The sequence below is a fragment of the Ctenocephalides felis genome, unplaced genomic scaffold, assembly GCF_003426905.1.
Source record: "Ctenocephalides felis isolate EL2017-DRISC unplaced genomic scaffold, ASM342690v1 CF-g0.4_SCAFFOLD_01492, whole genome shotgun sequence".
In the NCBI taxonomy this organism is placed as follows: domain Eukaryota; kingdom Metazoa; phylum Arthropoda; class Insecta; order Siphonaptera; family Pulicidae; genus Ctenocephalides; species Ctenocephalides felis.
In genome coordinates, this window is record NW_020537646.1 from 57,381,535 (window position 1) to 57,399,598 (window position 18,064).

Genomic DNA, 18,064 nt, shown 5'->3' on the forward strand with positions numbered 1-18,064 from the left:
ATTATTACTTAAGTTTATATTTGAAGTGAATTAATTTATCAAATTCTGTTCACATGTGCTCTATCCAACCTACGATCAACAAAATTATTGCAGTAAATGGAGACGAAGAAAGCGTGTGTCGGAAATAGGCTAATCTTTATCGTCACCACCCACCGGCTTAATTGAATTATACCTTTTTGAATTCTGATTTTATCAGTACACTGCAATACACTATTTTAAAGGTAATTAAATAAGCTACAACGTTCTCTATCATAAATTTTACCGTAACTTCTCTTATTTTGAAATGGCAAAGGATTGAAGGACTCAAAAGGCACTTTGGTTGGACACTATCAATATTTGTGTAACAGAAAACTAATAAAAAGAAATAATTGGTCAGTAAAAGACCTTGAATTTTTATTTATGTACCCACACATTTTTTTTTCATGAAATCATGAGCTTTTTGGAAATCGTTTGCACTAAGGTATGGTATTTTTTAGAATCCGTCAAGATCTTTAAACCAAGTTGATTCTAGAGGGAATACGATTATTTTTAATTTTGGTGGAAATGGCACTTAAAAACTATTTGCTTTAAATGAAAAAAAATTTTGTATGCGTCTTTTATCTGCATGATAGCTCACTCATTTTACACGCAGAAGTACTTATTTTAAAGCTTATTTTGAGTACTATAAAGCTCCATTTTTATATCTAGCCTAATATTGTTCCTAGAACAATTTATAAAACACCGATTTATTAGGATTTTAATTGATATAATTTTGTTCATTACATGATTTTCGTTTAAATGTATAATTTATTTTTAATATATAATTTGATAAACAACAAATTTGCAGTAGTCAGTAACTTGAAAAGTAATTTTTTTTTAAAAAACAATATTAAACATTTTTCTCTTCTAATTAGTTCTTTTATCGATATCCGACGTTAGTTTGAAAGAGATACAATTGCACCACTGAAAAGGGATGTCATCTCCCCAGGCAAGTGGCAAATGATTCTAAATTATTTTTACTTTTAAACTTGAGAGTAAGATGAACCTAATTCCAAAATTTCATGCAAATTGGAGCACATTAAATATATTCAGACCCAAAATGCTCCATTGTCTTGAGTAAATATTTCGTATCCAATGCCAAACATATAAATTTTTGACACAATGAAAACACGACTTCATTTGAAAGTTAAAAAATAATAATCAGTCAAAGTGAATTATAGGCTAAGTTTGATGTGCGATCACTGACAGACGCATGCGCAGACTGCATCACCTGTCGAATGTTGACTGTAAATCTTGTATTATTTTAATTTTTGGCACATCTCAGCTGCTTTTTGGCAATAATAATGTAGTCATTACATTTTTCTTATTCACAATCATAAATATATTATATTTCAATATTGTCTTAGCCTATAAGTGAATGAAAATGTTTGGCAAATGACAGTTTTCATTCGTTTTAATGTAAAACCATGCCTTGAATATTTTCAAGAGCAAACAATGATACGCGTTTTTTTGTATTTTTTTCCATTTATTTCTACAATCTAGCTATATTTTTATGAATCTAAAAATTCTAGAAAATTTCCCGAACAAACTTCAGAAAGATTCACGAAAATCTTAATTATAGTTTAAGAGGATTAACCATTCATACATAGTTACAGAAGAATTTTATATATATATATATATATATATATATATATATATATATATAAATAAATATATATATATATATATATCTTATATATAATATATGCTGTACTATCATATTATATCATATTTATATCCTTTTTTTTCAAGGAATTACAATTCAAAATTGCTTGCTAAGCACAAGATGTCGTTAAGCGAGCTAATTCGCCGTGATAAGAATCGCCCAGGAGTGATAATGTGGTCCATTGCAAATGAACCTAGAACTCAGATTACGGCATCGGATGATTATTTTTCGTAAGTTTTTATGATCGTGTTTTATGAAAGTTGCATTTAAGCTATTAGTATGATTTTATTAAATTTTATATTTGAAATTTATATTATGATTAAAATAATATATTAAACAACATAAACAAGTGCGAGTGGTCTTAAAGCAATTTTTTAGAAAAAGAAAACAATATATATTCTGAAATGTCAAGATGTTTAGAATATTTGAGGTTATAAAAGTTGTTAGTGGCGTTTTACCTTGAGACGAGTTGCATGAATTTTCCTTCATGTGAAAATAGTATTCAATATAATCAGCAATAATTAGGATTTAGCTATTTAAATAACATTTAACTAGTTATTTTTAACAACATATTTTTTTAAATAAAATCTTTGCTCTTCTTCAATAACTAATCAGTGCAATTTACAATTGATATATATATATATACTAGCAAACCCGACGAACTCTGTTTCGCCACCAGATGGTTTCGTGAGAAAGATGAAGAAATTTTTTGTTTGTTTTATATTTGAAAAGGAAAAATTTGATTTTATTGTACAACAGTAACGAATTTATTTTGATTACAAAAATGAGTTAAAGTTCTCTAAGTAAAAAAAAGTGAATCTGCAAATTATATGTTTTATTGAAGAGCCTTTTGGTAAACAACATTTTTTGTTTTTTGGCCTAACACAAACAAAGCGGATGGTTTCCCAACTCGTGAACAGGCAACGTACAACTGGCCATGCGAAAAACAATGATTTTCTAAATTTATACCGCAAACACTAAGCGATTGACCTTGCGACTTGTTAATTGACATTGCAAACGCAAGGCGAACTGGAAATTGTAATCGTTTGAAGTCAAACGGAAGACCAGTCGGAATAATTGGTATTCGAGGAATATATACATTTTCAGCTGCGTACTTTCCGTTAATAATGGTTGCCTCAATCAAATTCGGCATAAGTCTTCTTACTGAAAGTCGAGTACCGTTGCAAAGTTGCGGTGGATTCAAATTACGCAATGTCATTATAACAGTGCCAACTTTGAGTTGCAAGTTATGTGGTGGAAATCCTGGTAACTCCAGAGAGTTCAAAAACTCCGTAGGATAATTTACTACTTCATCGGGATTTGTTATGGAATCAATGGATTTGTATGTCACCAAATCGCCAGCAATTTTTGACTGAATGACGAAATTCAATGCGTGCACATCATTATTTTTTGCGGCAAGAATTGCTCGTTGACTTAACCAAGCATAATTCTGATAATTTTCGCTAATGTTTGGGAAAACATTTTCAATAAGTTCTAATTGAGAGTCTACAAATCGGCAAAAGTCATTGGTAAGAGTAATTAATCCAGATGTCGCATCAACTGGGACTTTCCCATTTCCAACAGCTAACAATTGTTTGGAAAATTGTGCAGCACTTTGATCATTTTGAAGTTGAACTCTCATATTAGTGGTTAGCGATAATGTTTTTACGTTATTCCATAACGGTGATGCTTTCAGGCAAGCATTCAATTCATCTGTAGGCGTTCCACGGGGAATTACTGGCAACGTCTGCCTGAAATCGCCTGCCAACAATATCATCAAGCCGCCAAAGATGTTGTTATTTCGCCGAAGATCTTTTAGTGTAAAGTTAAGTGCTTCAAGTGATTTCTTGTGCGCCATTGTGCACTCATCCCAAACAATGAGCTTGCATTGCGTCAACAATTTTCCCATTGCACTGGATCGGGAAATATTGCATGTTGGAGTATCAATTGTGTTTAAATTGAGTGGCAACTTAAGTGCAGAATGTGCAGTACGACCTCCATCTAGAAGAGTCGCTGCAATTCCCGATGATGCTAACGCTAAAGCTATGTCACATCTTGATCGAATAGTGGCCAAAATCAATGAAATGACAAATGTTTTCCCTGTTCCTCCAGGTGCGTCCAGGAAGAATAGACCACCAGTATTATTGGCCACCGCTTGCATTAATGTTTCGTATACTTGTTTTTGCTGTTCATTCAGCAACGGCACATTAATTCGAATGAATTCTTGCAATGTATCAACATTGTATTGCAGCTCTCGATTTAATTCTTGGTTGAATGCATCGTGCATCGATCGATTTGGCGCAATCATTCCTACTTCAATTAGTAGCTTGTTTGCAATAGTCAAGCATTGATCCTCAATCAGAATCAATCCTTCATTGTAGATTTCATCGGTTATTTGGATATCAGGATTGTTAGTTTGAATGCGCAAGCGATGCAAGATATCTTCCCATATGTCGTCTTTGTATTTGTTCCATAATTGTATTGGTTGTGAAGGAAAGCATGTGGTGATGATAATTGCGAAGAGCGTTCGTATTTGGTACGCATTTGATGAAACAACTGAATCCGCAAGTGTTAGATCCCAATGAGAATCGTTCTCCAGCAAACCCAATAGTTGACATGCTTCTCGATATGTTTGACATCGGTGGCCATTCACAGTTTTCAAATGCAGAAATGATTTTGGTCCACGCACATTTACCAACAGAAGTCGCAAATAAAAACATTCATCACTTCTAGGATGAACAGTATATATGCGACCAAGTGCATCCGTGGAAAACACATGTGGCCAATCTGGAATTGGGGTTCCTTGTTTGCGGCGTTGGAAATTCTTTGTTGATTGATTCCAAGTGTAATACTTAGGCATATCAACGTACATCAGCGTCGCTGCGAATGGATCTGCTTCACACATAGCAAAGAAGCTAGTCAATGTTGTCGATGGTGGTCTCTCAGCTTGCTGTGCCGCATTAGCCTCAGTGAAGTAAACTCTTTGACCGTTTTCCAAATGCACTGCTAAATGCATAACTGTGGGATATCTTTCATGAATTTGAAATGACAATAATCGCCACAGTGCTTCATTACTACTGACGTATCTGCCAATTTGGAAGCTGCTAATTTCGTCATTCGCATTTTCCGACGCAATACCAAACACAGTCATGTCGGTGCCTTTTGTGACGTACTTGCACAAATATTTGATTGATTTGGCCGAATGACAACTTTCAACGTTTGCATGTGTTCTGAAAATTCGAGATAGCAGCGGGCAATATGGTATAATAAATTCATTTCCGATCTCAATCTCTTGATTTTGAACTTTAACTTTGATAGTTCGACCATTTTCTTTTTTTGAACGCCGACGATAAACTGGATATCCATCGTTCCCTGTGAATGTATCAGCAACTAACGGTCGCGGATATCGTTTTGTGCACTTTCCATTAGCCATGCAAGGCGATAATGGATTTAATGCACCGCACGGTCCATGCACCATCTGTGTCGTCACAATATCGTGTAGATGGGGATCAGTGACTGGATCAGGAATTTCAGCTGATATGATGTCATCCACTTCATTTGAATGTAATTTATTCAGCAACCAAATTAGGATATGAGCATGCGGTAGTCCACGCTTCTGCCATTCCACCGAGTACATATAACAACGTGTGTCACCAAAAACTCGATACTTTGTAAGCACATCCATCATAACCTTGAGTTTTTGCTGAAATACTCTGGCTATTATGTCATGGCGATCTTGCGGTTTTTGGCCTATTTCCAACTCACGTTCAATTTCCGTCCACTTCGGATTGCAAGTGAACGTAATAAATAAATCCGGAGTTCCATAATGTCGCACGTACGTCATAGCGTCTTGAGCGTATTCGTGCATGTGGCGTGGACTTCCGGTATAAGATGATGGGAGAATCGTGAGACGTCCAATATTCTGAACATCACCATCTGAATGAATAGCATCTCGCAAGTGTATATAGTCCTCAGATCGTAGCTTTGCCTGATTGAATCGAATGAACGCTAAACGTTCGGTCTCGACTTTGACATACATGTCGACAGCGAATTGCTGGAATAGCCGACGGCACTTCAGAATGACATTCTCCTCATGTGAACGAATCATCATACGATATGCATAGTATTTCATAGCGCTTAGATTTTTATTCGTTGATAAGCCTGAAAATGCAAAATGGAATGAATTGTTAATGGAAACAAATAATAGCAATAATAAAAATAATTAGTGTGTTAATATTGCACCTGTAATTGGATCGACCATCTTCAACGTGATGTCGTAACCGTCTTGCCCTTGCCAATAAATGATTGGATATTGTAACGCGTCGTACAAACGATGTGTCTCGTTTACGCGATGCATGATATTGCTTCTTCGCTGAACGACAATGTCTCGCGATTTAGTTGGATCGCCAACAATAATTGCAGCAACATCATTAACGGTGGGTGCATTGAATCTTCGCACATGTTCACCTCTTGGGGTACAATCCGCTCTTATGATAAATTTGTGCGTATCTGATGGCATTCGTTCCAATGCTGTTTTGAACATGTTAACCACAGCATTATTAGCGTGAAAAAATGATTGCAACTGTTCAATAACTCGTCTCTTTAACTCTTCCTGCATATTGCACCGCACATTCAGCTGATCCACCATCGACGAAATTAAATATATTTGCAGAAATTGGTGCTGTTCATTTGGTGTTGGCACCATTGAACCATGCAAATGGTATATTTGTCCTTGTATCTGTAATTGCAAACAATCATTAGTTGAAGAATACGGTGTAACTTCTGATCGTGTGATGGTGTAGTGTGTGGTGTGCAATTCATTGTGTTGGTGTGAGTAATTGGTTATGTGCGTTGTATCTTTTACCTTGCAAGTCGGCATGAAGCCGCCTTCTTGAATGATATTAGCTCCAAAGGAAGTCATGCTAAAGCAGTTATTGTATTGAAGGATGTGTTGAAGAAAATGGCTGGAATCGGGGTCACTTCCATCAAACAATGATTTCAGTGGCACTGGTGGTGCAAGTAATGGATCCAGTTTTACTTTTCCACTTGCGCAGCACAATCCAGCCGTTTCTCTTTTGAACTTTAACGCATTGCAATATCGGCATATAGTCGTCATTGGTCCAATATCGAAATTTTTATCATCACTGTAGTTTGCAGTGGGATCATACTGGAATGCCAAGCGATTGTATGATGTCAATGATCTACGTGTACTGATGCGTTGTCTTAACCGGGCATTTTGTCTTATTATATTTTGTCTGCCTTCGCTTAAGTTTAGTAAATACACTTGCTGCTGGCTTGCATGTCTTGTGCGGCGACCGATGTTCGCACGTCGTCCTATAGGCATTTCAGACTATGGACAGAGTGGTGAATTTAAACTCAAATGCGCTATCCACATAATTTACAGAGTTTAACTTACCACCTTAAAGACAAACGCCTGCTTTAAAGACAAAAATTTGCACAAAACACGTGATATACGGAAAAGAATAACTTATTTAACTTTTTTGCACAATTTCACTGTAAACACAATGCCGGTTTGTCACCTGAATTTAACTGAACGGTGAACATTGAGATGTCAAACAATATATCTACCGGCGCCATCTACCGACTGCGGTTTGGTTTGTAGTACATGCTAAGTTTTAGAGATGACGCCGCATGTAAAAAAAGATAATATGTTTTCCGCTTTTCTGTTGAATTTTTTTTTAAATTTTCTTAGCTATAAACCTTGCGGAGCCCGAGACCTTTCCAACGAATGTAAAATTGTCGAAATCGGTTCGCGCGTTCTGGAGTTATTTCGTCAGGAAGGAAAACCCGACTTATTTTTATATATATAGAAGATATATATATATATATATATATATATATATATATTGATGAGTTATTTAGAATCGGGCAGTAACACCAAGTAAAGAAAAAAAACTAAAGTAGTTTTGAAATACTACTACACTGTATACTACACTGTACACTACTACACTGTAGTTTTGAAACACTGTTACACTGTGATAAACCAGGCTATTAATAATTGGAACATTTAAACTAATTAATTTTTTACAATTTTTGCTTACATTCTAGTGTGTACAAATTGACTAACGTCTAAAACTGATAGCCTGGTTTATCACAGTGTAATAGAGTAGTGTATTTTTGTATAATTAATTTCTTTTTCCACTGAATGACGGTCTCGATGAAGACCGAAACGTATGGATGAATAAAGTATTTAAAGGACATAAATGGGATAATGGGATAAATAAATAAAAACAAAACTACTTTAGTTTTTTTCTTTACTTGGTGTTACTGCCCGATTCTAAATAACTCATCAAAATATATATCAACACCAAACTCACATATTTCAATATATATATATATATATATATATATATATATATATATATATATATATATTTAATTTGAGTTTAAAATTCGGGCGTAACATCAATAAAAATAGTATGAGAGTTTTTTTATAAGTTTATTTATTTAAAATCCATACGTTTCGGCTAGCATCTTAGCCATCATTCAGTGGTAATCAAATTAACTATAAAAATTAAAAATAAATAAATAATATGTAAGTAATTTCACAGAAAACAATAATAATAATAATAATAATGAAACACTTACAATTTTGTATCTTAATATAGCATATGAAATCATTATTATTATTAATCCATGGTATGAGTATGTGCACATTGATAAAATATATATTTTTTTACATCACATTTACTCTTTGAAGCTTAAGATAGAAATGTCACATTTTTCAAAGCAGTTTTTAGCATGTGTTCAAATTTTACGGGAAACTTAAAAAGCGATGGGATCTTGTCATTTTTTAAGAAATTTTGACACGCTATTAGGAAACCATGTGTTTGTTTCGTTCAGGGCCGTATTGTCGAAGCGTTTGTTTATGACCTTGTCGTTATGCAATTGTAAAAACAACCCCTCAGCGAATCTTCTTTTAATTACGTTCTCTTCAAAATGCAAAATTTTAGGGTTGAAAAAATCTATATTATGGTTTGAATTTTTAATAATCTCGGCTATCATCATTTCAAATTGTTTCGGATTTTTTGAGTTGTTTTTATGTTGATGAAGGCGTTTACTCAAGTTTTGGCTAGTTTCTCCGATATAAAAAAGTTCGCAATTAGAGCAATTAATCTGATATACCAAGTTCCTGAGGCGGTCAAAATTAAACTTAGAATTAATTTGTGTAAAAATTGAACTAAGGGTTGTATCACAATTACATACCAACAAAATGCCACACTGTTGAAACAATTTTTTCTACGAGAAATATAAATATTTTAATTGCGGTAGGCAAATAACACTAGTATGTCATATACTAGCGGTCCAAGTCTAAGCGGTTTTTATGATCGATGAGGTCGTTTTGTTTGTTGAAAATGTAACTGCGTCTGTCACTTATGACTGAGTTAATTATGTTTGTAGGATATGAGTTGTTTTTTAGTGTGCTTATTACCAGGTCAATATTGGTGTCCCAGAAATTGTTATCAGATAGTAGTATGGCGTGGTCTGTTAAATTTCAGACAGTAGTATGGCGTAGTCAGTTAGTAATTAGTCGGTGGTTTTTTATACGTATTAGTCCGATGTCTAGAAAGCTAATCGAATTCATTGTCTCTATTTCCACAGTAAACTGTAGTTTTTTTATTAAAATTGTTAAAATTATCAGTAACTATGCTATTGTCTTTTTCCGGAACACAAGTAATAATATCGTATACATAGCGGTAATAAAAGATTTGTTTATTATAATTTTTAAATATTTTATTTTCTACTAGTTGCAAGGAAATTTCTACCAATGAGGGAGATGCGGGCGATCCCATTGGGGTGCCAAAAATTTGTTAATGAAAGGATCCATTAAATTCAAAATAGGTGTTAGAGACAATAAATTTGATGACTTCTCTAAACCAATGTAGGGATAATTAGGGATAATATGGTACGGAGCCTGATTTCACTCTATCTGATAGTGATGGCATCTAGTATTAAGTCTAGTGGGACATTTGTAAATAAGGATATAACGTCTAGGCTAATTAGTTTATAATTATTGGGAATGGAAATGTTATTAAGAATTTTGACAAGCTCGAAGGATTTTTTTATGTAATATGGGGACTGTTTTGATATTGTTGTTAAGATGTTACTAATGTACTTGGATAATTTGTATAGCGAGGAATTTATGTCTGAAACGATCGGTCTATAAGGTAGGTTTGTTTTGTGAATTTTAGGAAGGCCGTATAATCTTGGAAAGTATCTTTTGTGATTTGTTTATTGGAAACTAATATGTCTAAAAGTTTATGACATGAGCGGTTAATGTGTTCGGTTGGGTCATTGTTAATGGTCGAATTTTAAACTCAAATGAAACATATATAAAACATCAAATTCAAGGCTATTCAAATATATATATTTATATATATATACTAGCAAACCCGACGAACTCCGTTTCGCCACCAGATGGTTTCGTGAGAAAGATGAAGAAATTTTTTGTTTGTTTTATATTTGAAAAGGAAAAATTTGATTTTATTGTACAACAGTAACGAATTTATTTTGATTACAAAAATGAGTTAAAGTTCTCTAAGTAAAAGAAAGTGAATCTGCAAATTATATGTTTTATTGAAGAGCCTTTTGGTAAACAACATTTTTTGTTTTTTGGCCTAACACAAACAAAGCGGATGGTTTCCCAACTCGTGAACAGGCAACGTACAACTGGCCATGCGAAAAACAATGATTTTCTAAATTTATACCGCAAACACTAAGCGATTGACCTTGCGACTTGTTAATTGACATTGCAAACGCAAGGCGAACTGGAAATTGTAATCGTTTGAAGTCAAACGGAAGACCAGTCGGAATAATTGGTATTCGAGGAATATATACATTTTCAGCTGCGTACTTTCCGTTAATAATGGTTGCCTCAATCAAATTCGGCATAAGTCTTCTTACTGAAAGTCGAGTACCGTTGCAAAGTTGCGGTGGATTCAAATTACGCAATGTCATTATAACAGTGCCAACTTTGAGTTGCAAGTTATGTGGTGGAAATCCTGGTAACTCCAGAGAGTTCAAAAACTCCGTAGGATAATTTACTACTTCATCGAGATTTGTTATGGAATCAATGGATTTGTATGTCACCAAATCGCCAGCAATTTTTGACTGAATGACGAAATTCAATGCGTGCACATCATTATTTTTTGCGGCAAGAAATGCTCGTTGACTTAACCAAGCATAATTCTGATAATTCTCGCTAATGTTTGGGAAAACATTTTCAATAAGTTCTAATTGAGAGTCTACAAATCGGCAAAAGTCATTGGTAAGAGTAATTAATCCAGATGTCGCATCAACTGGGACTTTCCCATTTCCAACAGCTAACAATTGTTTGGAAAATTGTGCAGCACTTTAATCATTTTGAAGTTGAACTCTCATATTAGTGGTTAGCGATAATGTTTTTACGTTATTCCATAACGGTGATGCTTTCAGGCAAGCATTCAATTCATCTGTAGGCGTTCCACGGGGAATTACTGGCAACGTCTGCCTGAAATCGCCTGCCAACAATATCATCAAGCCGCCAAAGATGTTGTTATTTCGCCGAAGATCTTTTAGTGTAAAGTTAAGTGCTTCAAGTGATTTCTTGTGCGCCATTGTGCACTCATCCCAAACAATGAGCTTGCATTGCGTCAACAATTTTCCCATTGCACTGGATCGGGAAATATTGCATGTTGGAGTATCAATTGTGTTTAAATTGAGTGGCAACTTAAGTGCAGAATGTGCAGTACGACCTCCATCTAGAAGAGTCGCTGCAATTCCCGATGATGCTAACGCTAAAGCTATGTCACATCTTGATCGAATAGTGGCCAAAATCAATGAAATGACAAATGTTTTCCCTGTTCCTCCAGGTGCGTCCAGGAAGAATAGACCACCAGTATTATTGGCCACCGCTTGCATTAATGTTTCGTATACTTGTTTTTGCTGTTCATTCAGCAACGGCACATTAATTCGAACGAATTCTTGCAATGTATCAACATTGTATTGCAGCTCTCGATTTAATTCTTGGTTGAATGCATCGTGCATCGATCGATTTGGCGCAATCATTCCTACTTCAATTAGTAGCTTGTTTGCAATAGTCAAGCATTGATCCTCAATCAGAATCAATCCTTCATTGTAGATTTCATCGGTTATTTGGATATCAGGATTGTTAGTTTGAATGCGCAAGCGATGCAAGATATCTTCACATATGTCGTCTTTGTATTTGTTCCATAATTGTATTGGTTGTGAAGGAAAGCATGTGGTGATGATAATTGCGAAGAGCGTTCGTATTTGGTACGCATTTGATGAAACAACTGAATCCGCAAGTGTTAGATCCCAATGAGAATCGTTCTCCAGCAAACCCAATAGTTGACATGCTTCTCGATATGTTTGACATCGGTGGCCATTCACAGTTTTCAAATGCACAAATGATTTTGGTCCACGCACATTTACCAACAGAAGTCGCAAATAAAAACATTCATCACTTCTAGGATGAACAGTATATATGCGACCAAGTGCATCCGTGGAAAACACATGTGGCCAATCTGGAATTGGGGTTCCTTGTTTGCGGCGTTGGAAATTCTTTGTTGATTGATTCCAAGTGTAATACTTAGGCATATCAACGTACATCAGCGTCGCTGCGAATGGATCTGCTTCACACATAGCAAAGAAGCTAGTCAATGTTGTCGATGGTGGTCTCTCAGCTTGCTGTGCCGCATTAGCCTCAGTGAAGTAAACACTTTGGCCGTTTTCCAAATGCACTGCTAAATGCATAACTGTGGGATATCTTTCATGAATTTGAAATGACAATAATCGCCACAGTGCTTCATTACTACTGACGTATCTGCCAATTTGGAAGCTGCTAATTTCGTCATTCGCATTTTCCGACGCAATACCAAACACAGTCATGTCGGTGCCTTTTGTGACGTACTTGCACAAATATTTGATTGATTTGGCCGAATGACAACTTTCAACGTTTGCATGTGTTCTGAAAATTCGAGATAGCAGCGGGCAATATGGTATAATAAATTCATTTCCGATCTCAATCTCTTGATTTTGAACTTTAACTTTGATAGTTCGACCATTTTCTTCTTTTGAACGCCGACGATAAACTGGATATCCATCGTTCCCTGTGAATGTATCAGCAACTAACGGTCGCGGATATCGTTTTGTGCACTTTCCATTAGCCATGCAAGGCGATAATGGATTTAATGCACCGCACGGTCCATGCACCATCTGTGTCGTCACAATATCGTGTAGATGGGGATCAGTGACTGGATCAGGAATTTCAGCTGATATGATGTCATCCACTTCATTTGAATGTAATTTATTCAGCAACCAAATTAGGATATGAGCATGCGGTAGTCCACGCTTCTGCCATTCCACCGAGTACATATAACAACGTGTGTCACCAAAAACTCGATACTTTGTAAGCACATCCATCATAACCTTGAGTTTTTGCTGAAATACTTTGGCTATTATGTCATGGCGATCTTGCGGTTTTTGGCCTATTTCCAACTCACGTTCAATTTCCGTCCACTTCGGATTGCAAGTGAACGTAATAAATAAATCCGGAGTTTCATAATGTCGCACGTACGTCATAGCGTCTTGAGCGTATTCGTGCATGTGGCGTGGACTTCCGGTATAAGATGATGGGAGAATCGTGAGACGTCCAATATTCTGAACATCACCATCTGAATGAATAGCATCTCGCAAGTGTATATAGTCCTCAGATCGTAGCTTTGCCTGATTGAATCGAATGAACGCTAAACGTTTGGTCTCGACTTTGACATACATGTCGACAGCGAATTGCTGGAATAGCCGACGGCACTTCAGAATGACATTCTCCTCATGTGAACGAATCATCATACGATATGCATAGTATTTCATAGCGCTTAGATTTTTATTCGTTGATAAGCCTGAAAATGCAAAATGGAATGAATTGTTAATGGAAACAAATAATAGCAATAATAAAAATAATTAGTGTGTTAATATTGCACCTGTAATTGGATCGACCATCTTCAACGTGATGTCGTAACCGTCTTGCCCTTGCCAATAAATGATTGGATATTGTAACGCGTCGTACAAACGATGTGTCTCGTTTACGCGATGCATGATATTGCTTCTTCGCTGAACGACAATGTCTCGTGATTTAGTTGGATCGCCAACAATAATTGCAGCAACATCATTAACGGTGGGTGCATTGAATCTTCGCACATGTTCACCTCTTGGGGTACAATCCGCTCTTATGATAAATTTGTGCGTATCTGATGGCATTCGTTCCAATGCTGTTTTGAACATGTTAACCACAGCATTATTAGCGTGAAAAAATGATTTCAACTGTTCAATAACTCGTCTCTTTAACTCTTCCTGCATATTGCACCGCACATTCAGCTGATCCACCATCGACGAAATTAAATATATTTGCAGAAATTGGTGCTGTTCATTTGGTGTTGGCACCATTGAACCATGCAAATGGTATATTTGTCTTTGTATCTGTAATTGCAAACAATCATTAGTTGAAGAATACGGTGTAACTTCTGATCGTGTGATGGTGTAGTGTGTGGTGTGCAATTCATTGTGTTGGTGTGAGTAATTGGTTATGTGCGTTGTATCTTTTACCTTGCAAGTCGGCATGAAGCCGCCTTCTTGAATGATATTAGCTCCAAAGGAAGTCATGCGAAAGCAGTTATTGTATTGAAGGATGTGTTGAAGAAAATGGCTGGAATCGGGGTCACTTCCATCAAACAATGATTTCAGTGGCACTGGTGGTGCAAGTAATGGATCCAGTTTTACTTTTCCACTTGCGCAGCACAATCCAGCCGTTTCTCTTTTGAACTTTAACGCATTGCAATATCGGCATATAGTCGTCATTGGTCCAATATCGAAATTTTTATCATCACTGTAGTTTGCAGTGGGATCATACTGGAATGCCAAGCGATTGTATGATGTCAATGATCTACGTGTACTGATGCGTTGTCTTAACCGGGCATTTTGTCTTATTATATTTTGTCTGCCTTCGCTTAAGTTTAGTAAATACACTTGCTGCTGGCTTGCATGTCTTGTGCGGCGACCGATGTTCGCACGTCGTCCTATAGGCATTTCAGACTATGGACAGAGTGGTGAATTTAAACTCAAATGCGCTATCCACATAATTTACAGAGTTTAACTTACCACCTTAAAGACAAACGCCTGCTTTAAAGACAAAAATTTGCACAAAACACGTGATATACGGAAAAGAATAACTTATTTAACTTTTTTGCACAATTTCACTGTAAACACAATGCCGGTTTGTCACCTGAATTTAACTGAACGGTGAACATTGAGATGTCAAACAATATATCTACCGGCGCCATCTACCGACTGCGGTTTGGTTTGTAGTACATGCTAAGTTTTAGAGATGACGCCGCATGTAAAAAAAGAAAATATGTTTTCCGCTTTTCTGTTGAATTTTTTTTTTAATTTTCTTAGCTATAAACCTTGCGGAGCCCGAGACCTTTCCAACGAATGTAAAATTGTCGAAATCGGTTCGCGCGTTCTGGAGTTATTTCGTCAGGAAGGAAAACCCGACTTATTTTTATATATATAGAAGATATATATATATATATATATATATATATATATATATATATGTGTATGTGTGTGTATATTGATGAGTTATTTAGAATCGGACAGTAACACCAAGTAAAAAAACAAAAGTTGTTTTGAAATACTTTATTTATTCATACGTTTCGGTCTTCATCCAGACCGTCATTCAGTGGAAAAACTAAAAGATTTTGTATAATGTAGGAGAAAAATAATATAAAGTTATAAAACTTATATATATATATATATATATATACTAGCTGACCCGGCAAACGCTGTTTTGCCATCAAAAATATTTTTCCGCATTGCAAAAGTTTTTATAATACACATGATATATTAATAATAATGTTACATTTTTATTACACGAATTTCTTTACATTTTGATAATTAATTCGAACGCATCATAGTGCTTTGTTTATTTTAATTTTATTTATGTCAAATAGTGAAATATTTTTAATCAATGAATAAATTAGATTTTAGTCTGAATCATCGCAGTACCATTATCTAAATATATAATTTTTATATAAATATCAGATTTTTTACTTTTACATTTAATTTAAAAATATTGAATGTCAATTTCAAATATCCAATATGCACTAAATTTTTAAATGCCAAAATATTTCCTTTTTGGTTCGAAATTTAATATAATATGATATAATTTATATCTATAATTTGATTGCCAATATTGCCTATAACATAACTTGGAATAATTAATTTATTTGTATCTTATTGAAGTCGTTAAAAATTAATTTTTTTTTTGAACTGTCAGAATTTTGTTTATGATTAATGTTATGTTTAGTATATTTGTAAATGTCAAAATATTTCCTTTTTGGTCGAGAATTAATCTATGATATTTATTTTACAATATTGTGCTGTATCTATAATTTCTTCGGCAATATAACTTGGAATAATTAATTTATTTGTTTCTTATTGAAGTCGTTAAACATTTTTTTTGTGAAATGTCAAATTTTTGTTTATGATTAATTTTAAATTCAATATGTCGCTTTTTTATTGTGATCTCTGATCTATAAGGTTTTGATGAAGTTTTGGTATCCGAAATAATTTGGTAAGCTAATCAAATAAAGATAAATTGTAAATCTATTTATATAATATATAATATATAATATAATATATATATTATTTAATTATTTTCATAAATTTTGACAAATGACATTTGACGATTTTCATGTCAACATTTATTCAAATTTATAAACATTGACTTTTAATTAGATTTAAAACTATAAATTGTAATTTTGAATATAGCATTTCATCTAATTTGGATATAAATGTTGGATATATCTATATATGTACATGTTTTTGAATTATATTTTCTGAACTGTCAATTTTTGTTTTTCAAAAATCATAAATCTTTTTTTCTCAAATTTTTCATAAATTATGACATTTGTCATTTTAGTGTTTTGTTTTTTTTTGGCCATTTTCTGTCAGAATTTTTTGTAAATATTTATTTTACAATATTGTTTTGTATCTATAATTTGTTAGGCAATATTTTCTGTAACATAACTTGTAATAATTAATTTATTTGCGTCTTATTGAAGTAACTCGTTAAACATTCTTTTTTTGTGACATGTCAAAATTTTGGTTATGATTATTTTTAAATTCAAGTGCCGCTTTTTTATTGTGATCTCTAATCTATAAGGTTTTAATGAAGTTTTGGTTTCCGAAATAATTTGGTAAGCTAATCAATTGAATCTAAATCATAAATCTATTTATATAATTATTTTCATAAATATTGACAGATGACATTTATTTTTTTTTTCATGTCAACATTTATTTAAATTTTTAAGCATTGATTTTTAATTAGATTTAAAACTATAATCAGTGATTTTGTATGTAGCATTTCATCAAATTTGGATATAAATGTTGGATATTTCTATATATGTACATGTTTTTGAATTTTATTTTTTGAAATGTCAAATTTTTTTTTCAAAAATTATATATCCAAATTTCCTTTAATTTTGACATTTGTCATTTTAGTGTTTTGTTTTTTTTTTGGTCATTTTCTGTCAAAATTTTTAGAAATTTATAAAAATTATATATTTATATTTCAAATTTACTTTTCAAAATTTCCTATAACCTAAGTTGGATATATATGCACACGATGAGCCATTAAAATTTAAAATCGGTCCAGTAGTTTGGGCGTCCATCGCGAACCAACATCGTGACACGAGATTTATATATATATAGATATATATATATAAATACTTACAGAAAATTAATTATACAAAAATACAATACACTATTACACTGTGATAAACCAAGCTATTAATAACTGGAACATTTAAACTAATTATTTTTGACAATTTTTGGTTACATTCTAGTGTGTACAGATTAACTAACATCTAAGTACTGAATGAATTTTGTTTACAATTTTGCAAAAGTGTAAATAGACTGGCAAACATATATTTTTAGTAAAATGGTCTATTAAGTTTATGATTGTGCCTATTTTGATAGAGAGGGGGTGGTAAGAATGGTAATTAAGATAACGGCCTGAGAATGTTGGTTTGTGATACCAATCAGTTATTATATTATTATTTTCACGAAAGAGTTGGACATCTAAGGAACTGATAGATTTATTATTTCCTAATTTAGAAGTGAATTGTGCGTGTTGGTTGTAGGCATTAAAAAAATTTACAAGAGTGGTTGTGTCACTATTTGAGATGCATGTAATGATGTCATTAACATATCGGTAGTACAAAATTTGTTTATTTTAGGAATTTAGTATTGTGGATTCTATGTGTTGAAGGACTATTTCAGATAAAGATGGGGAGGTTG

General features: G+C 33.8%; 1 protein-coding gene across 1 annotated transcript in view; it reads left to right on the top strand.

Annotated features, from left to right (window-relative positions):
- Window positions 1-18,064, top strand: part of LOC113371439 (beta-glucuronidase) — a gene marked incomplete at its 3' end in the record, with an annotated part of 608,953 nt that overhangs the window by 442,034 nt on the left and 148,855 nt on the right. The window contains 1 exon segment of the mRNA XM_026612065.1: window positions 1,771-1,914. Within this exon segment, the coding sequence (XP_026467850.1) occupies window positions 1,771-1,914 (144 nt within the window).